Genomic DNA, 21,300 nt, shown 5'->3' on the forward strand with positions numbered 1-21,300 from the left:
TTAACCACTACACCACTGCTGTTCCAAAAGGGATTGAAGGCCTAACTTGGATGGTCCAGCCTAGCCCAATAGCATCTCAGAAACTAAGCAGGGTCAGCCGTGGTTAGCACTTGGATGGGAGATCGCTAAGGAAATCCAGGGTTGCTATGCAGAAGCAAGCAATGGCAAAAGTACCTCAGTTTGTGTCTCGGCTTGAAAACCTTATAGAATTGCCATCATTCAGCTGCGTCTTGAAGGCAATATGAACAAACAAAGGGACCTGAACCCAGCTCTTCTTACTCTGAGCCTGTGATCACCCATAGTCTGTCTCAGAACAAGATGTTAGTAGGGTTGTATATTCCTCTGCCACAGAACTCAACATGCTGGACCTTTTTTGTTGTAAAATTGTCTGCCTCGGTCCTAGTGCCCAGCTTCCCCCCCCCCCCCAATCCATTTGAAAATGGTGGTGATAGGCAATGACCTATACCTGCTTTTGTATCAAAGTACCATGTTCAATAACGCATAAAATAATGGTTTTGACAAAGGCAGCGTGCAAAAAATGAATGATAATTCTCATTTTCGTTTGGGACTATATTCTAAGGCGGAAGCATACAATTTTCTCAAGCACTGCACCTCAACTGACAGCACTAACATCTTTTTCCAAGACAGAATATAGTAAACCTAGGTGGGAAAATGACTCGTGGAGTTCACATCTTAATCAGTGAACTCTCTCTTTACAATTTAAAACAGCTGAAATCCATCACACTTTCTATCCGAGCATTTACATGGGATTTAAAAATAGCTTGACAAGACCGTTCCTTCATTTCGTTAATGATCTCTGGAAACCCAGGAACAAACCTCCCACTGATTTATAGCTGAATCCTTCTTTCTTTTCTTCTGCATAAATTTCCCCACACCTATCAGCTGAAAAAGAACTTGGATAAAAATGCCGGGTAGCTAAAACTTGTGGCAAGATTCCTCGACTTACTTTCAAGAAATGGGTTTTAATCTTCCCGCAGTGTTTGCCTCTCTGCTCGTTCACAGGGGAGTAGAGAATATCCTTAGCAGGGATTCTCGCATACGCAACTCTTTTGTTGTTGCTGAGCATCCAGATGAACACATCAGGAACGGTATGCTGAGGCTTCAGAAAGGAAGACAAGTGCTTTGACTGTTACAGGTGGCTGTTCTTAGTAACAAGCGACTGCATTTGTGTGTCTGTGTGTGAATCCTGAACAAACAAGAGCTCTGCGGTTTTGCTAGGAAGGCACGAGAGAGAAAAAAGCCAGGCAGAGAAAGTAGCAGGAACCATCCACTGTTCATTTAGCGCTTGAATCGTGTATCTTGGAGGACTAAATGTGATTTAAAAAACACGACGACGCATGGCTGCCACTGAAAATGATATCTCTGTGTCACTCAGACTCCTTTCTCCATAGAATGCAATCATGTCCTGCCCCCTTGGGTCATATTTTTGCTATTCCTAAGGGGGTAGAACCGTGGTGGCGAACCTTTGGTACTCCAGATGTTATGGACTACAATTCCCATCAGCCCCTGCCAGCATGACCAATTGGCCATGCTGGCAACGGTTGATGGGAATTGTAGTCCATAACATCTGGAGTGCCAAAGGTTCGCCACCACTGGGGTAGAACATATAGTGATACCATTTTATGTGTTCCTATTGGCTGCCTGAAAGGAGAGGAAATCGATATGAGGCTGCCATTTTTAGTGCAGACTTGCATTCTTAGTAACATCTAGTTCAGGGGTAGGGAACCTGCGGCTCTCCAGATGTTCAGGAACTACAATTCCCATCAGCCTCTGTCAGCATGGCCAATTGGCCATGCTGGTAGGGGCTGATGGGAATTGTAGTTCCTGAACATCTGGAGAGCCGCAGGTTCCCTACCCCTGATCTAGTTCCACCCTCAGCTTAGGCAAATGTCATGAAGCTCTTGTTGGAATAAGCGACTTCTGCATGCCCGGACACTGGGGGGTGCTGTGTATCTCACTCTGTGTTGTTGCCTCTCTTGTTTGCCCTCCTTGACTGGGCCAGGAGACCACAAACTTCCTTTCTTCCCCATGCTGGTCTCACTTATGTCCTGGCTTTTGACCTGAGCGCATGGTCAATGGCTGCCTGCCTCAGTGGGGCTTTCCCACTGTAGCATTCTCTCACCTGCACACACGTGATGGCACGTTAGAGTGCCCACTTGTCGTAGGGAAAGTATTCCTTAGATTAGGGTTTCTTTCTATCTACCTTTTTCCTGGAACAAAGCTGTGAACTGGAGATGCTTGAATAAATGTAAGTTTTACCTTTTACATTTATCTCTTGGGAAGTTTCTATAAACTGCACTCACACACACTACTGGGCAGATCCATAATTCTAAACTAAATCTCACAGCTCTCCCACACAATTTGCACAGAATCCTCAGTTCACCATGTCAATACATCACATTGTGCGGTATGAACACTTATAAACAAGCTTATCCTTGGCCCCTTCCGCACATGCAAAATAATGCACTTTCAATCCACTTTCAACGCACTTTGCAGCTGTGCGGAATAGCAAAATCTACTTGCTAACAATTGTAAAAGTGGATTGAAAGTGCATTATTTTGCAAGTGCGGAAGGAACCCTTATCTCTAATAAGCAACTAAAACACACACAAAAACAGAAAAACAGTCTTGGCTCTGAGACAGTTTTGCCAAACAGGTACTGATGATTCCAAAAATGGAGCTAAAGTTTCTGACCGACACAACTGTTCAGTGTCATCCAATACCCTGTTTCGGGTGCCTCCGTTTTCTGAGACTGGGCAGGAAGCAACCTGGTACAGGGCCTTTTTGGTTGCAGTACCAGAATTCTGGAGCTCTCTCCAAAAAGAGACCCACCAGTCCCTCTCTGTTACAATCTTCTGCCAGTGGGTGAAGTTTCACCAGGTGTTCCCTCCATGTTTTTTCCTTCCTGCTCTGTGTTTTTTTTATGTATTTGTAATTTTAAGCTTGGTTTAAATGTGTTTTTGTTTGGTTTTTAAGGTGCATTATTATTATGTTGACAATCTGTTAGCCATCTTGGTGGCTCGATAAGGGCAGAAAGGCAGGGCATACATTCAGTAAATCAATCAATCAATCAATCAATCAATAAATAAGTTACCTCATCGACTAAAAAGCGAATCTTTTCAATGAAACCCTCAGTCTCGCGCATCATTTCGTCAAGGGCAATCTTCTTCTTTTGTTGCTGAATGATCGCTTTGGCATCCTTGGCCATTGCTTCCTGCAGTGACCAAGAGACAATAAACAAAACTTTCTACAAGTCATACACACTTCATGCTGTCTAGTGAAACATACAAGGAGAGCCAGCCAGAAGAATATAGAGACTCAATCAGCGGAATCAATCTAGAAATGTTGCTTCTTCCGCTGTTACAATGGTGTGGATTAACTTGTAAGAAGAGATTCTTCACAGAAGATCTTCCTCCCTGCGTATTATCAGTAGTTAAACATTCAAGTAAGCAAGAGGCTTTTCTGCGTTCTCATTTTTCTCCCTTCTAAGTTCCTGTTTCTTCAGAAAGTTTTTTTTTCAGTTCCTTATATGCTGTGCTCCCTCTAGTGGTCAATTCGATATCACACAGGATTAAGTCGATCATAAAAACCTGCAGTTTAAATCTGCAGGGAGATGCGACAGTTTTAAACCTGAGTTATAGCTAATCAACTACTAGAGAGAGCATAGTGTGCACAGAACTGTATTCCTCCCTCTCCTACAAAGAAACAGGAACTTAAAAGCAAGGAAAATGAGAATGTGGAAAAGTCCACAATAAAAGAAATGAAGGGTATGTTGGAAGAGCTGACACTGAACATGAAAATATTATACTTGGGAAAGCTCGCAGACAACCTCACAGTGGGGAATTTTCAAATGATCCCCTTCAGACAGCACCAGAGCACCACACAATGTACCAACTATATTAAAGGTTTACAGCAGGGGCAGGGAACCTTTAACACTCAAAGAGCCATTTGGACCCGTTTTCCATGGGAAAAGAAAACACTTGGAGCCGCAAATAATTTTTGACATTTAAAATAAAGATAACACTGCATATATTGGGAGTTTTTTTACCTTTTACTCCGCCCATTCTGAGAAGCGCATGGATGTGTCCGTCCTGCTGCCTGCAGGGTGGGCAAGGATGGGGCCAGCGGCTTGGCCTCACCGGCCGCCGGGAAAGCACCCGCCCCGCTCCAATGGGGCAGGCGAGAGGGAAAGCCCCCGGCGCGGCCCAGCCGGCTGCGGGCAGTTGGTGCGCCCGCCCTGCTGCCTGCAGGGTGGGCAAGGATGGGGCCAGCGGCTTAGCTCGTGGAGCCGTAAGGGCAGAAGAGCCGCATGCGGCTCTTGAGCCGCAGGTTCCCTACCCCTGGTTTACAGATAGTCTGTTCTCCTCTAATGTTTCTATATGTAGTCTCTAGTAGCTATGAGTGTATATCGCCCAATAGACTTGCTGGACAAAGCGCCTTCATAGCGCACCCTAGCAAAGCTCAAAAGAATATCTTTCACATACCAGTTCTTGCTTACATAACGTAAGCCTCTTTTTGTCCAGTGCCGTCCGATTCATCAGTTTGGGCTTCTTTTCGGCATTAGCAATGAAGGCCCTGAGATGAAAATACAGAAGCAAATTTGGCAGTCAGGAAGAGATGGTATCTTCATAATGACAGATAATATTTCTACTGCAAGGAGTAAATCTACACAGCACAGTGAATGAGACAAAAATAACCAAGCGCTTGGATTCATCATGTGTAAAAATGGAGATGTCTTTGACTGTTGCAAAGGAACGCAATTTGTATGATAATGTTTCGGTTGAAAATTAATTAGTTTGGGGAGATACGTGGTTATTCTGCATTGTATCCTCTGAGCACAATAGAGATTTAAGCCACTGAAGGCTTCTATACAACCCAGTGACCTTGTAAATTTTCCCATACTATATTTGCAAGAGATGTTGTTGATTATTTCCACTGTCTATTATGTTTGTCTGATGATTCCAACAGCCTAGTCACCAAGCTCCTAATGAATTGTTGCAATACAAGCAATAAAAACTGAAATGAAATGATTTCACTCCATGTGGTAGACGGCACTCAAAGCTGCAGAACTCCTGCAGTGCCAAGGAAACATTAGAAGAAGAAGAAGGAGGAGGAGGAGGAGGAGGAGGAGGAGGAGGAGGAGGAGGAGGAGGAGGAGGAGGAGGAGGGAGGTGGGAGGAGGAGGAATTTGGATTTATATCCCCCCTTTCTCTCCTGTAGGAGACTCAAAGGGGCTTACAATCTCCTTGCCCTTCCCCCCTCACAACAAACACCCTGTGAAGTGGGTGGGGCTGAGAGAGCTCCGAAAAGCTGTGACTAGCCCAAGGTCACCCAGCTGGCGTGTGTGGGAGTGCACAGGCTAATCTGAATTCCCCAGATAAGCCTCCACAGCTCAAGCGGCAGAGCTGGGAATCAAACCCGGTTCCTCCAGATCAGAATGCACCTGCTCTTAGCCACTACGCCACTGCTGCATTAAGGAAGCAAGCTGCAGTTTTAGATGCTTCCATTCACACCACATTCACTGTTTCTACCTGTAGCCCACATACAAAACTAGGGCTATCATCAGCATACCCTGAGGTAGGGCAGCTACCAGGGCCAGAGCTTCTACCAGGGTCTAGGGTTGTCAGAATCCAGGTGGTGGCTGCAGATTTCCTGCTAATTACAACTCTTTAGCAGAGGTGGGATCCAGCAGGTTCTCACAGGTTCCTGAGAGTAGGTCACTAAGTATTTGTGTGTGCCGAGAGGGGGTTACTAATTGGTGATTTTGCAACGTGATTTTTGCCTTAGTTACGCCCCTCCTCTCAGCAGTGGCGCGCAGAACTTGAAGCAGTCTAGCAAGAGGGGCACCGGCGTGCGTGGCAGCCTGTGCCTGTGTGCATTCGTTTCCCACCCAAGGACCGGCGCAGCGGCTGCATCCTTGCCACAGCCCCGCCCCCGGAATGCCCGGCCACGCCCCCGTCATGCCCCGCCCAGTCCCATTGGCGCTACACCACAGTTTGAATCCCACCACCATGGGAACCTGTTACTAAAATTTTTGGATCCCACCACTGCTCTTTAGGCAACAGAGATCAGTTCACCTTGAGAAAATGGCCACTTTGGAAGGTGGAGTCTGTGCAGTAGTGGGATTCTAATAATTTAACAACCAGTTTGCACCCCTCCCATCATGCACCCGCTCCCCGCCGCCAGCCACTTACCTACTGTGGAGGAACTTCTTCTGGGGGTGAAGGGGGACAACAGGGCCTTGCAGCTGCTGCTCTGAAAGCCCCCTCAATACCGAGAAATGGAACAGTGGGGCTTTTAGCGCCTAAGAGCAGCCAGGTGGCAAGTCGCTTTTAACAAGTGGTTCACCAAACTCAAAAATTAGGTACCGGTTTTACTGAACCGGTGCAAACCGGCTGAATCCCACCACTGAGTCTATGGTGTTATACCCAGTGGTGGGATCCAAAAATTTTAGTAACAGGTTCCCATGGTGGTGGGATTCAAACAGTGGTGTAGCGCCAATGGGGCTGGGCGGGGCATTCCGGGGGCGTGGTGGGGCATTCCGGGGGCGTGACCGGGCATTCCTGGGCGGGGCTGTGGCAAGGACGCAGCCGCTGCGCCGTCCTTGGGCGGGAAACGAATGCACGCAGGTGCAGGCTGCCACGCACGCCGGTGCACCTCCTGCTAGACTGCTTCAAGTTCTGTGGACTACTGCTGAGAGGAGGGGCGTAACTAAGGCAAAAATCACGTGGCAAAATCACCAATTAGTAACCCCCTCTCAGCACACACAAATAATTAGTAACCTACTCTTGGGAACCTGTGAGAACCTGCTGGATCCCGCCTCTGGTTATACCCCACTGAAGTCCTTCCCCTCCCCAAACCCAGCCCTCCCCATGCGTTATCCCCAAAAATCTCCAGGTATTTTCCAAATATTAGGATGGGCCTCCCGCCCTGGCCCCCTGAAAACCTGAAACTGACTCAGTACAAAATCTTCTGCCTGCTTGCCTTGCTGATGTCATTCTTACCGGCTTTGGTTGATAAAATCATTTAGAGTGGACCTCATTTTCTCCTCCGATGCAAGCTCAGAAACCTTGATCAGATCTTTCACGTGTTCTAAGCCTTCTTCCTAAGGAGAAAGATCAGTTATGCAAATGATATCCAAAGCCACTAAACAAAGAGAGGCCTGAAATTGCTACAATTAATAGCGGGAAAAGGCTAATCAACAGGATCAGTAAGCAATAATTGGTATCAGCTAATGGCATGTACAATTCATTTTTTAACTAAGGAATGAACTGATTCCTCAACTTACTGTAGAGTCAAACAATTCATTAAGTGTGAGATTGTGAGGGGGGAAAGTATTCACTGCTAAGTGGCAAACAATCTATATCCTTTCTGGCCAATTTTTGACAGGCATCATATTTTGAAATGTGTAAGAGTCAAGAAAGGTTATCCATGCTATCACTGCCCCTGGGTTCACTTCCACGCAAGCTTCCCCATCTGCACGGCCACGATGGGGGTTGGGTCGGCGTACATAACGCCGACCCAACCCCCCCGGGACCATTCGCACAAACGGTCCTGGTTGCGACAGGGAGGACGGCGCGGCATCCGCACAGGCTGCGCCGTCCCCCAAACGCCGTACCATGTCCTCCAGCCTCCGTCGCGTCGCACAGGCCAGGGGACACGCCCCCTGCCCTGCACGACAGCCTGGAAGTCGCAGTGCGACACGCCAGAGGCCGGAGGACACGGTATGGCGTTTGGGAAAGGGGAGGGGGATTGGCCGCTGTTTCCCAAAAACCTTGCTGGGGAAGCGAGGTCGGAAAACAGCGGCTTTGCGCCGCTGGGGAGGCGCGAGGGCGGTGCGGCTGCGCAGCAGCTGTACCTCCCGTGCGAACAGCTCCCTGGGGATGGCGTTTTTGCCGTCCCCAGGGCGCTGTTTATGGCCCATGCGGAAAGGGCCTATGAAAGGTTCAAGGCCCTTTAGTTCCCCCAGTGTGAACAGCAATATTGATACAAATCATGGATGAAATAAGCCCTTAAAGGAAGTCACTGAAATGAACCCCAGTGTAAATTATGTCAGCAACTAATTCCTATCAGGCCAAATTAATTGATTCTGATTATTGATAAATAAATAAAGAATGCACAGAAGCAAAAGCCAGTGTGCTGTAGCAGTTAGTTGCACTGTAACTGTCCTTGAATTCCAGCAAGGTAGAAAGCTAGTTAATTAAAAATGTTCTAAATAAATAAATAATAAATACATTAGCTGGACCCGGGCCTGGAAGTTTCTTGGGTAACCTTGGGCCATGTCCTCACACTCTCTTGCTCTTTCTCTCAACCTAATCTATCTTACAGGGTTGTCGTGAGTGCAAAATAAGAGAATGAACCATTTACAACATCCTCAGCATCTTGGAGAAAGGAGAGGGGATAAAAAAATCTAATAGGCAAAATAGGGAATACTGAATGGCAGGAAGGAATCATTGGCAGAATGCCAGGGTACTTCATTCACATGTGGGGTTATTGAATTTCTAGAATATTTATCTGCAGAGGAAGCCAATAGGTTACTAACGGTGCCTGCTTAGTACACAGAAGGCCCCAGGTTCAATTTTCCTCCTTGCCAACTACAGGATCTCATACAAGAGAGCTAGGAAGGGCATCTATGTGAGGTCATGGAATGTGCCACCAATCAGAGCAGACAATATTGACCTAGGCCCTTTCCACACATGAACTTTCAATCCACTTTCAAAGCACTTTGCAGCTGGATTTCACTGTGCGGAATAGCAAAATCCACTTGCTAACAATTGTGAAAATGGATTAAAAGTGCATTATTCTGCATGTGCAGAAGGGGCCTTAGATTAATCAATGGCCAACACAGTTTCATATGTCCAACCACTTAACAAGGGTTGCACTGGACATGAACTGTGAGTCAGGGGCAGAGTGTCTGATTTATTCATTCATTCATTTATTCGTTTGTTTGTTTGTTTATTGTTGGGTTTTGCATACTGCCCTACCCCCGAAGGGCTCTGGGCGGTGAACAACATAAATCACATATATACAATAACCCTTAAATACATTAAAACAATTTAAAATGCAGCGATCAGTAACAAACAATGTCCGCAATAACCCTCATTAAAACCCTCCCAAAAGGGGGAAGAAAACGGGTCCCATAGATGGTAAGAGACCCAGAAGGATGAAGAAGAGGAAGAGGAGGAGGCAATCAGAAAGTCCCAAGTTCTGTCTCCAACATCTCCAATTAAAAAGAGATCTTAAATAAGAGCTGTTGGGAAAGACTGCCCCTCTGGCTGGCACCTCAGAGAGCTGCTGCTGGCCAGAGTAGACAATACTGCATTAGAGGGACCAGCTTAATAAACTTCATATACTCAACCGAAAGTGAAGGAGAGGCATATGTGATGCCAAAGAGAATTCTGGCCAGTGCTGAGCATACCATCACGTTACAGAAAGGACTAAAGCGAGCACTGATTTAAGTCTCAGGTGTGCAAATGATTGATTGAAGTCTCTTAAATTATTGAAGTCTAATTACTGAAGTCTAAACTGATTGAAGTCTATAAAATTATGCATGGGATAGAAAATGTTAACAGAGATAAAAAATTTCTCTCTTTCTCACAATACTAAAACCAGGGGTCATTCATTGAAAATGCTAGGGGGAAGAATTAGGATTAATAAAAGGAAACATTTCTTCACGCAACGTGTGATTGGTGTTTGGAATATGCTGCCACAGGAGGTGGTGATGGCCACTAACCTGGATAGCTTTAAAAGGGGCTTGGACAGATTTATGGAGGAGAAGTCGATCTATGGCTACCAATCTTGATCCTCCTTGATCTGAGATTGCAAATGCCTTAGCAGACCAGGTGCTCGGGAGCAGCAGCAGCAGAAGGCCATTGCTTTCACATCCTGTGTGTGAGCTCCCAAAGGCATCTGGTGGGCCACTGCGAGTAGCAGAGTGCTGAACTAGATCTGGTCTGATCCAGCAGTCTCTTTCTTATGTTCTTAAATGCCCACCCAAAGCCTAGCAACTGGTTGTATGAGGCTGGTTTCTGGAATACACATTTGAAATGAGTTTCTCCCACTCCGATATTCCAGCAGACTTACCAGCAGATCCGCCATTTTGTCAAGGACGTTAGAAAAATACAGCCTGAAGGTCTGGTCACCCCAAGAACTCTTGATGTAGATACAAGGCTTCTTCTCATCGTAGGGCAAATAGCTATAGTTTCTGTTGAGAAAGGTAAGATGCCGTCAGTAGTGTGGAATTCCTGGGTACAAGCTTTTGAATGGAGGCTGAGCGCACAGTGGTGGTGGGAATTCAAATAATTTACAACTGATTGTTTACAAGAACTATTTTAACAACCGGTTCTGCCGAAGTGGTGCGAACCTGCTGAATCCCACCACTGAAACTACCTCAGTTCTTCTACTGAAGGTCTTTAAACTTGAATTTCTATCTAGAGAAAAACATAAAAAATCCACAGCAGGCTATTTGCAGGCTAATAACCAAGCATCCATATTCTCTAGCTCTGCCAGAAGGGAAAGTAACAACCTTCTTGGCAGACCGGTTTCCATACCAGTTAGATAGCCGTTTTCCTCTCACTTTATTTTCACGAACAATTGATTTGATCTGAGCTATTTCCTAAAGGATGACAGCAGAAAGAACACTGCTGTGCTTCATGAAATTTCACTTGTAGAAATGAAAGGTCGGTGCCAATACAACATTCTCAGTACAAACATCGATTAGAACGGGGGTCTGCAAACTGTGGCTCTCCAGATGTTCATGGACTGCAATTCCCATCAGCCCCTGCCAGCATGGCCAATTGACCATGCTGTAGTCCATGTAGTCCATGAACATCTGGAGAGCCACAGGTTGCAGACCCCTGGATTAGGAGATCAGGAACATGACATCAGGAACACGTCTGTGCCTTGCCTTGATTTGTGTGATTTGTCCCCTTTGTTCCAGTGTTTTCTTTAACAATGAGGTAATTCTACATTGAGAGGCAGTATGGTGTAGTGGTTAAGGTGTCAGACTAGGATCTGGGAAACCCAGGTTCAAATCCCCACCCATATCATGGAAGCTTGTTGGGTGACCTTGGGTCAGTCACACACTTTCAGCCAGGGGTGTAGCAAGGGGGAACCGCAATCGGGGCACGTGTGTGCCCTGCATCCATGCCCACGCACCGGCATGTGTCCAGGGCAAGATGCCCCACCCAGCCCCCTGGCAGCTACGCCCCTGCTTTCAGCTCTGACCCTGCTAATATTTGGATGGGAGACCTCCAAGGAACACCAGGGTCATGGCATAGAGGCATGCAATGGTAACTCAGGTGCAAAGTCTCTTGCCTTGAAAACCCTTCAGGATTGCTATAAATCAGCTGTGATGACAGCAAAAAAAATTCTACTTCTTCTTTAACCATGATGAAGATGACCACGATCACTCTTCTGGCTGCATTGAGACATTACTAAAAGCTAATGTGGTGGAGTCAGACTAGGACCATGGTGACGAACCTTTGGCACTCCAGATGTTATGGACTACAATTCCCATCAGCGCCTGCCAGCATGGCCAATTGGCCGTGCTGGCAGGGGCTGATGGGAATTGTAGTCCATAACATCTGGAGTGCCAAAGGTTCACCACCACTGGACTAGGATCTTTCATAGAATCCTCGTTCTAGAAATGCAGAACAAAGGCCAGAGGTCGAACAAAGAGTATAAATTTCCAGAAACTCCACCTGTTTCCTTCAGTGACCAGTGGCTTCTCGGGGTGCGTGGTAGATACCAGAGGCATTGCTACGTCGTGTGAAGCTTCTCCCAAACCTTCATGCAGCAACGGAGCACTTTCTTCCTCTTCTCCTTCGTGGCCCTTCTTTTTGCCTCCAGATCCTGGAGACACGCCGTCAATCACATTGCCAAAATTCCCTGGATGGACAAAAACCAAACTTGCGTATGGGAATGGAGACACGGAATGGGACAATGTTGTGAAACAGAGTAAAGGGCAAAAGAGGGATTCTAATTGTGCCTGTCCTGTTGCAAAGAGACAGTATGTGACAGTTTTAAAGTTCTGGGTTTTAAAGTGTTTGCTTCACTGAAGGCCAAACCTTGCCTACTTTTTTTTAGAACCGATTCAAATGGATCTTCAGTCTCATACGAGGGGCTCACTCAGCCATTTGGCATGAATGTTGCCATGATATAAATGCCTGCAGGTGGAGACAGATAATAGCTTTTCACAAACAACTTCATTCCTAACTCCCGAAGCAATAGGAAACGTTTCCAAGAGCAGCTGCTGCAGTGTCAAATATCAGCTTTAGACATTCATGATCTTTCTGCAATATCTGCAGGCAGGCAGTGGTTGATTCCCCACAGCAAAAGTATCACGTCTTTAGGACATTATAAAAGGATCTGTTTTGGCATTTTGCTGAACACAAAGTTGCCAGCCAAAATCGATCTTTTCCCCTGCCTGCTGCATAGAGCTCTGGTCAGTTTCACTGATGTGCCAGTCATTTTGCGTGCTGCTGCAGAGATTCTCTGTGCCTCCACTATTTGATGAAGGTTTTCCATGAAGATTTTCTCTGCTTACAGCTTATCCGCGCACAATTTCAATGTAAAAAGTAGATGAATAAAGTTTGTTTTGCCTAGTGATCCTCCGCACATGTCATTTTTCTTTTTTTGTTTTGTTTTGAGGGGGATGTTTTGTTTTGAGGGGGATGTTTTGTTTTGAGGGGGATGTTTGCGAAGCCATGGCGACACAAATGTGCACATATTGCAGCTTCTCTAGTCATAGTGCTGTAGCTTCACAGACATCCCCCTCAAAACAATAAAAAACCAAAAAACAACACATGCACAGAGGCTTTGGAAGGTGGACTCTACAGCACTGTACCCTGCTGAGGTCCGTGTCCTCCCCAGGCTCCATCCTCAAGTCTCTAGGAGTTTCCCAACCTGGTTGTGGCAACCCTCCCACCTCATCTCCCTTTGGTGGCCAAGGGGGTTCTGGCAACCATAAGTCTGGCTCCATTTTTTCTCAGCTCTCTTGGGCAGTGGAACTCCAGCAACCTTCCTAGTAAATTAAATAGCCATTCCACCCTGACCTGTACTGTTCTGCATTGTAAAGAAATGCTTCAAAAAGATGCTTTAGTAAAAGATAGGGATTGCAGACAATATTACTGTCTGAGACTCTAAGCAATGATCCCTGTAAGCAGAGGTGGGATCCAGCAGGTTCTCACAGGTTCCCGAGAGTAGGTTACTAATTATTTGTGTGTGCCGAGAGGGGGTTACTAATTGGTGATTTTGCCACATTATTTTTGCCTTAGTTACGCCCCTCCTCTCAGCAGTAGCGCGCAGAACTTGAAGCAGTCTAGCAGCAGGTGCACCGGCGTGCGTGGCAGCCTGCGCCTGCGCGCATTTGTTTCCCGCCCAAGGACCGGCGCAGCAGCTGCATCCTTTCCACAGCCCTGCCCAGGAATGCCCCACCCCTAGAATGCCCGGCCATGCCCCTGTCGTGCCCCGCCCAGCCCCATTGGCGCTACGCCACAGTTTGAATCCCACCACCATGGGAACCTGTTACTAAATTTTTTGGATCCCACCACTGCCTGTAAGATATGTGTCTGTGTGGCCACAGTACTGGTGCTGCACAGATAAGGGACCACCTGGCAGGGGGCACTCTCCTAGGTGGCTCAGTTCCACTCAGGCCCCTTTCGCATATGCAGAATAATGCACAGTCAATCCACTTTCACAATTGCTTCAAAGTGGATTTTGCTACTCCATACAGTAAAATACAGCTTCAAAGTGCATTGAAAGTGGGTTGAAAGTGTGTTATTTTGCATGTGTAAAAGTGGCCTCAGTGTCTGCAACGTTCTGCGTAGCACTGGGGACGCGTTAGAGGGACTGTTGGCTGTAAGTATGTCCCTACTATGTAATTTTTGCACTGTTTAATGTATTATTGAAATGCTTATGCTTTGTTTCAGCATCATTTGAACTCTGTGTGAGACTTCTGCTTTTGTTTGCAAATATCTGCAATCGAAACCTACTGCATTATTTACTGGATGTCCCAGCCACTGACTCCATGAACTCATACTGTGTAATCTGCCTTGCGTCTCTCAGTGAGAAAAGTGAATTATACATTACATGAATAAAATAAAAATAAAATAGAACAGCAACTGTTTTCATCAGTAGAGAAGAAAAACGCTTTCACTGGCCACCTTCACAGATAACCCTTAAACCGTTTTGGCTCTGATGCAAAAACCGCAGCCGACATAAAGCTTTCATCCTGACAGCAAATGCCAGCGGATGCAAATGTTTGTTTCATAGCCATCCTCACTTAATTGCACAAAATTAGGCACACGTTTATTGCCCTGTAAAAAACAAGCTCTGCAGAAGAGCGGTAATGAGACCAAATGAGTAAAGTAATTTAACAGGAAATTATTTGAAATTTTAACTTCAGCTCACTGGCACAATGGAAACAGATTGTTTAGAAACAGGGGACCGATATCACATTTTCCTACAAATAAATATTGCTGTTTTAGTGAAGGAAAAAATGTGATCCCCCCCCCCACACACACACACACAACAGAAGAATGCAGAGAAGGATTTCAGGATCCCCTTATAGCTACTGAAAATACCCCATTTATCACTCAGGAAATGATTGCCCAGAAAGGCCTCTAGTAAAGAAAAAGGGGGATGCAGATTCATTCTCAAAGTGGAGACTCTTTCCTTTTAGAAGGTACGTTTCTGTGTCGTACTCTTCTGAGTGTCATCAATTAGGGGGAAAAAAACTCCTCCCGCTGGAGGAAAGGACCTCTGCTAGTGGACCCGACCTGCTGGATCCAACCCAAAAACCATAACTAGAAAATCTGCCAGAAAGTATGTGGCATGGTTCCTTTTGAATTCCTGCTGAGGGCCATGGAGTTCTCAGTGGCCCCTTCCGCACTTGCAGAATAATACACTTTCACTCCACTTTCAATCCACTTCGCAGCTGTGCGGAATAGCAGAAGCCACTTGCAAACAATTGTGAAAGTGGATTGAAAGTGCATTATTTTGCATGTGCGGAAGGGGCCAGTGAGACATGAAAGGGGCTCAACCGGAGCAGAAAATGCGTGGAACCGAGATTTGCCAGTCCCAGGTTGGGGTGGGGAATGTCCCAGGTTTTATTGCTTACCCCAGTGCCAAGTGGTGGAAATTTTTAAACAGTGTCTGATGTTGGCTGAATCATTCATTGTGTCACTTCCAGAAAAAAAAAAGACCGAAGAGGTGACAGTGTGTATTGTGTGTGTATGTTAAATATCATCATGTTGCTTGCAACTGTGGATAAATGACCTCCAAAACATCCTCTGGGAATAGACTCTATGGTTTTAACATACAGTCTCCAGCAATTTCTAGAGCTGCCTTATCTCACTTTCAGTTTTTCCCAGAAGTGACACAAGATTGCAGTTCATACTGGGCTTTTCCACACAATTCATTTAAAATGTTTTGAGGCAGGAAATAAAACGCTTCCCCCATGGAGTTCCACATCATTTTTACCTCAAAACATTTTATTTCCAGCCTCAAAACTTTTTAAATGAATTCCCTTTTAAAAGATTCTCTTGCTGAAACATTTTGAAAACATCTTCAGTTGCTGTGGGATCTATTGACTACATTTCCCACACTTCTCTGCTTCCCTGAACTTCCTCCCTGGCTCCATTTTCTGAGCTCACTCAATGCCCCCTTGCCTGTTTATTTGAAGCATTCTCTGTTTGTTCTTTTATTTTTGGGGAGATAGAGCAATCTCCAAAGCATCACAGTGGTGGGATCTAAAAATTTTAGTAACAGGTTCCCATGGTGGTGGGATTCAAACTGTGGCGTAGCGCCAATGGGGCTGGGCGGGGCACGACGGGGCGTGGCCAGGCATTCTGGGGGTGGGGCATTCCTGGGCAGGGCTGTGGCAAGGACGCAGCTGCTGCGCCAGTCCTTGGGTGGGAAACGAATGCACGCAGGCGCAGGCTGCCACGCACGCCGGTGCACCTCCTGCTAGACTGCTTCAAGTTCTGCGCGCTACTGCTGAGAGGAGAACATAAGAACAAAAGAACAAGCCAGCTGGATCAGACCAGAGTCCATCTAGTCCAGCTCTCTGCTACTCGCAGTGGCCCACCAGGTGCCTTTGGGAGCTCACATGCAGGATGTGAAAGCAATGGCGTAAGGAGGGGCGTAACTAAGTCAAAAATCACGTGGCAAAATCACCCATTAGTAACCCCCTCTCGGCACACACAAATAATTAGTAACCTACTCTCGGGAACTTGTGAGAACCTGCTGGATCCCACCTCTGATTGAGGATACGAGGAATATAGAATGCAGCACAAACCAGTGCAGCATTGAAGAACTGGTTCAACATAGAACTAAACGGGGGGGGGGAGATCACATAATGATAGCCAGGAATCATTATGAGGGGTTAGTGTGAACTAAAGGGAAGGATTGAAAACATTTTACAAACGTTTTAGGAGATTTGTGTGGAAAGGATCATTGTGTGCCTTACACTATGTCACTACTAGGGTTACCAGCTGTGGGGTGGGGAATTTTTAGATATTTTGTTGCTGGATCCTGCAGAGGGTGAGGTTTGGGGAGGGGAAGGACTTCAGCAGGGTATAATGCCATAGAAATTAACTTCCAAAGCAGCTATTTTTTCCTCAGAGGAACTGAGCTCTCTTGTTTGCAGACCACTTGTAATTCTGGAAGAACCCAAGCCACTGCCTGGAGAGTGGTAATTCTAGTCACTGCCCTCAAAATCTTCCCGCTGGTTGCCAGCCTAATAAACTTACTGGAACCATGTGGTTTTCTGTCAGCCGGTTCTATGGGGAGTCAGAGGACCGGAAGAGCCCCCAGTGGAGATAGAAGTTTGCTTCAAAAATGGAACTAAGACTCTGAGCTCAATTCCACACTTGAACACACCCAAACAAGCTTCCTCAATGCCTCTGCCTCATAGTCAGTGTCCAAAGTATCCAGGAAATGGGGCATGGCAAGTCTGTTATGTAGAGATAATGACCTTTGGGATCCACATTTCAATCCTTCCCACACCCAGGAGAAGTATTATATATAGAACCCAAAGCTTGCTCTTTATTCTGCAAATACACAAATGAGGTTCTTACGACTTCAGCCTCTCCCAAATCCATGCTTAAATAAATATTAGGCATTGCCTTTGTTTGTCTACAGGGCCTTTCCTTCTGTACACAGATCCTCGAAATGTAACACCCAGCCAGCTCTATGAACTCGCAGAATCTTAATGTGGAGCTGCTCCTTTGCATCAAAACCATAAAGAATGTTCCAAGCGTCCTTTTGTAATGAAACTTTAGATTTTTATTCCCCTGAAGTTCTCAATCACAATGCCTTCTTCATCTGGGAGACCAGCCTAATGTTGACTGAATGCCAAAATATCACATTTTTACATCATTGTGCCGGCTGAACATTCAATGTAGATTTCATGCCTAACAATTATACAGATACTTTCCATCTGTACATTACTCTGCACTGGAGGGCCCCCTTCGTAGCAGGAATAGAGCATAATCAGAAGGAATTTGGTATTGCAAAAACTTTGAAGAGACAGCAACTGGCATACAAGTATAAAAACGTACTGTGGGTAGATAACTGCATTTGATTTCTCAGAGTTCAGAAGGAGGAGGAGGAGGAGGAGGAGTTTGGATTTATACCCCATCTTTCTCTCCTGTAAGGAGACTCAAGATGGCTTAGAAGAAGAAGAAGAAGAGTTTGGATTTTTATCCCCCCTTTCTCTCCTGCAGGAGACTCAAAGGGGCTTACAATCTCCTTGCCCTTCCCCCCTCACAACAAACACCCTGTGACGTAGGTGGGGCTGAGAGAGCTCAGAAGAGCTGTGACTAGCCCAAGGTCACCCAGCTGGCGTGTGTGGGAGTGTACAGGCTAATCTGAATTCCCCAGATAAGCCTCCACAGCTCAGGCGGCAGAGCTGGGAATCAAACCCGGTTCCTCCAGATTAGATACATGAGCTCTTAACCTCCTACGCCACTGCTGCTCCTATAAGCTCCTTTCCCTTCCTCTCCCTATAACAGACACCTAGTGAGAGAGGTGGAGGGGTGGAGAGAGGTGGAGGGGTGGAGGGGTGGAGAGGGGTGGAGAGAGTTCTGAGAGAACTGTGACTAGCCAAAGGTCACCCAGCAGGAATGTAGGAGTGTGGAAACACATCTGGTTCACCAGATACGCCTCTGCTACTCAGGTGGAGGAATGGGGAATCAAACCCGGTTCTCCAGATTAGAATCCACATGCTGTTAACCACCACACCATGCTGGCTCTTGTTTTGCAAGCGCGACCCTCAAAATACTATGCTTTTCTCAATTCAGTTCAAGACCTTTACTGGCATACAAAAGAGTAAAATCCAGTATTAAGAAAAGATGCTCAACGGGAGCCCAGATTTAACAGTTAAGATAATGATATATGGCATTCCCAAGTTACTGCTTGCTGCGGAAACTTAGCAACAAGCTCTATTATGTCCGTGTCCTGAGCAATCACAAGGAAAGCTACCTTGTGTTCTTCTTGACAAGCAATAGATTGATGAGCTTGGACCACATTATCTGGTAAAAGGGGCAATACAAGAAAACATGTATGACCGATTCTACGTGGCGCTGGCCATTGGGACACAATCTAGCTGCAAGTGGTGTTTTCTGGAATCTCCCATATAATATTACTGAGGGTAGCACATTGAATCTCACTAGCCATGTCATGTGAAGATCCTTTCAAGTTAGACCATTAGCTAACCTAGCTGAAGACTGGAGTGTTGTGGGATTTCCGGGCTGTATGACCGTGTTCCAGTAGCATTTTTTCCTGACGTTTCGCCTGGATGTGTGGCTGGCATCTTCGGAAGGAAAGACCCTGTAGATCCTCTGAAGATGCCAGCAGCACATGCAGGTGAAACGTCAGGAGAAAATGCAACTGGAACACGGCCATACAGCCCGGAAACCTCACAACACCCCAGTGATTCCAGTCATGTAAGCCTTCGTTTGACAATACATAGCTGAGGACTGTTTACCCATAAGTGACCCTAAAGAGTCTTGGGCAAAAAAGGTCTTTCCCAGGACCTGTTTTCTAAGTGTTCTCAAAGGCAGATGTTAGAGACTGCATCTGGGACTCTCTGCATGCAAAGTCCAAGGTCTGTCACTGAACCACAGCCCCTCCCATTCTTAAAACACTTTTGGATCAGTATCTTGGTAGTCATGCATGTGTGCTGAAAATGAATGTCGCCAATATATGAACTGTAGCTTCTAGTGACACTTGTACCGATTCCATATTCCGCTTTCCATGCTAGTGAAAATATTTACATTAGTCCAGGAGACTTAATGAATATGAGGAACAGGTTGAGAAGGGGTTTTGCTCTAACTATTTTTGACAAAGAACGCTGGAAAAGAGCAACCTCAGCTTGTAGATATTGAACCATATGATTGTAAAAGTATTATGCACACTTACCAACGGAAACCTCGAAGCTTATCGGTTTATCTCCAACCTTTCTATCAATCATTGTTGCTTCAAAAAATGTTCCAAATACAAGAAAGTCCTCAAATGTTTCCTCATGGATCTGGCAGGGGATGGGATGGGGGAGAAGAAAACAGATTTATGGTACTTTCTATAATCTATGATGACAGGTAATTTCTGAAAGTTTCTTATGAAAAAGAAGCCATGTTAATTTTAGCCCTCGGTTCTCACATTTCTAGGCAACATGCAATCTGTTGATTATTTGGAATAACAGCTTACTCACATGCACATCAAAGCTTGCAGTAGCCGTGAGAAAAGTATTGTACCTATGACAGTGGCGTAGCGCCCAGGGGGAGAAAGGGGCATTTGCACCGGGCGAGTGCCGGGGCGTGGGCGTGGCAGGGTGCAAGGCACACACATGCCCCAGGCACAGTTCCCCCTCGTTATGGCTCTGACCTTCGGTCTCTTCAGTCACTATTATTTGCTATCATAATGCAGGATTCAAACTTTTTATCGGGCCCCTGCAAATCATGTCTGCGATTCCACACCAAATGGGAAACTTGGACGTGGCAATCAGACATGCACAGCCATTTTCTCCAGGAGAAGAGATCTCTTTCATTTGGAGATCAGTTGTAATTCCAGAGGACCTCCAAGACCCACCTGGCTGTTGGCAAATCTAGCTCTCCAGCATTTATGTTCAAGACCTCCAGCATCTTATAGAACTGTTGTTTGGTAAGAGCTGGGAAGCACTCAGAGAAACCTGCTCCCCTGACAAATTTAGCATCCCCAGAGTTCTCTGAGGGAAAAAATATGGCATCTAAACCAGGCATTCATTAAATTAATTGTACATTTGGCATTAGAAACATTAATATTTACCTCAGGTGGCACATCAAATGGCTCCACTTCCACATCAGTTGAGTTTGTTTTATCTGAAGAGGAAGAAGATTTTCCATCTTCTGCTCCCTTGTCTTTGTCTTTCCCTTTGTCTTTAGAGCCTTTGGCATCCTTCTCCTTGGAAGACGGCTTTATCTCCTTGATGATCCTTGAAAACTTTGACTCGTGTGCGCCTCCGGAGAGGATCTCTACTGCAAGCTCAATTAGGAGCCGTCCCCGAAAAGAGACACCTTCTCCATAACCTTCGTTGAGCTCCTGGTGATCGTCCATCAGGCTGTGGTTCCTGGGCGAGCCATAGAGATTGATCCAAGCAGGCCCAAAGGTAGGCAAGAACCCTACAAAAACACATATGCATCACTTGAACTTGACATATTGAATCAGAACCTGGTCAGTACCACCTACTCAATATTGGCAATTGCCTACTCAGACTGGACTGGCAGAAGCTTTCCAGGGTCGTAGAAACAGGGCTTTCACACCACCAACTGCCGGATTCTTTAACTAGAGATGTCACCAATTAAATCTGGGATCTTCTGTATACCAAGCAGATGGTCTGCCACTGAGCCATAAGGGGCCAGAGAATTGGAGGTGGCCAGGAAATGAAAGCTTTGCCTTTGCAGCAGTGGCGTAGGAGGGTTAGAGCTCGTGTATCTAATCTGGAGGAACCGGGTTTGATTCCCAGCTCTGCCGCTTGAGCTGTGGAGGCTTATCTGGGGAATTCAGATTAGCCTGTACACTCCCACACACGCCAGCTGAGTGACCTTGGGCTAGTCACAGCTTCTCGGAGCTCTCTCAGCCCCACCTACGTCACAGGGTATTTGTTGTGAGGGGGGGAAGGGCAAGGAGATTGTAAACCCCATTGAGTCTCCTACAGGAGAGAAAGGGGGGATATAAATCCAAACTCTTCTTCTTTCAACTTGCAAGCCAATTTCCTTGAAAGTCAGTACAGCAGCTTACC

At 46.1% G+C, this 21,300-nt stretch overlaps 1 protein-coding gene across 3 annotated transcripts in view; it reads right to left on the reverse strand.

Annotated features, from left to right (window-relative positions):
* Positions 1-21,300, reverse strand: part of FER1L6 (fer-1 like family member 6) — a 105,909-nt gene that overhangs the window by 44,567 nt on the left and 40,042 nt on the right. For all 3 annotated transcript variants that reach the window (XM_048508619.1, XM_048508618.1, XM_048508617.1), the window contains exons 11-18: positions 20,328-20,680; positions 19,446-19,554; positions 11,723-11,909; positions 10,104-10,224; positions 7,025-7,125; positions 4,505-4,595; positions 3,115-3,234; positions 968-1,120 (exon numbers count right to left, since the gene is read on the reverse strand). In XM_048508619.1, coding sequence (XP_048364576.1) covers positions 968-1,120; positions 3,115-3,234; positions 4,505-4,595; positions 7,025-7,125; positions 10,104-10,224; positions 11,723-11,909; positions 19,446-19,554; positions 20,328-20,680 — 1,235 coding nt within the window. The remainder of the gene's footprint in view (positions 1-967; positions 1,121-3,114; positions 3,235-4,504; positions 4,596-7,024; positions 7,126-10,103; positions 10,225-11,722; positions 11,910-19,445; positions 19,555-20,327; positions 20,681-21,300) is intronic.

The sequence above is a fragment of the Sphaerodactylus townsendi genome, linkage group LG09, assembly GCF_021028975.2.
Source record: "Sphaerodactylus townsendi isolate TG3544 linkage group LG09, MPM_Stown_v2.3, whole genome shotgun sequence".
NCBI lineage: Eukaryota > Metazoa > Chordata > Lepidosauria > Squamata > Sphaerodactylidae > Sphaerodactylus > Sphaerodactylus townsendi.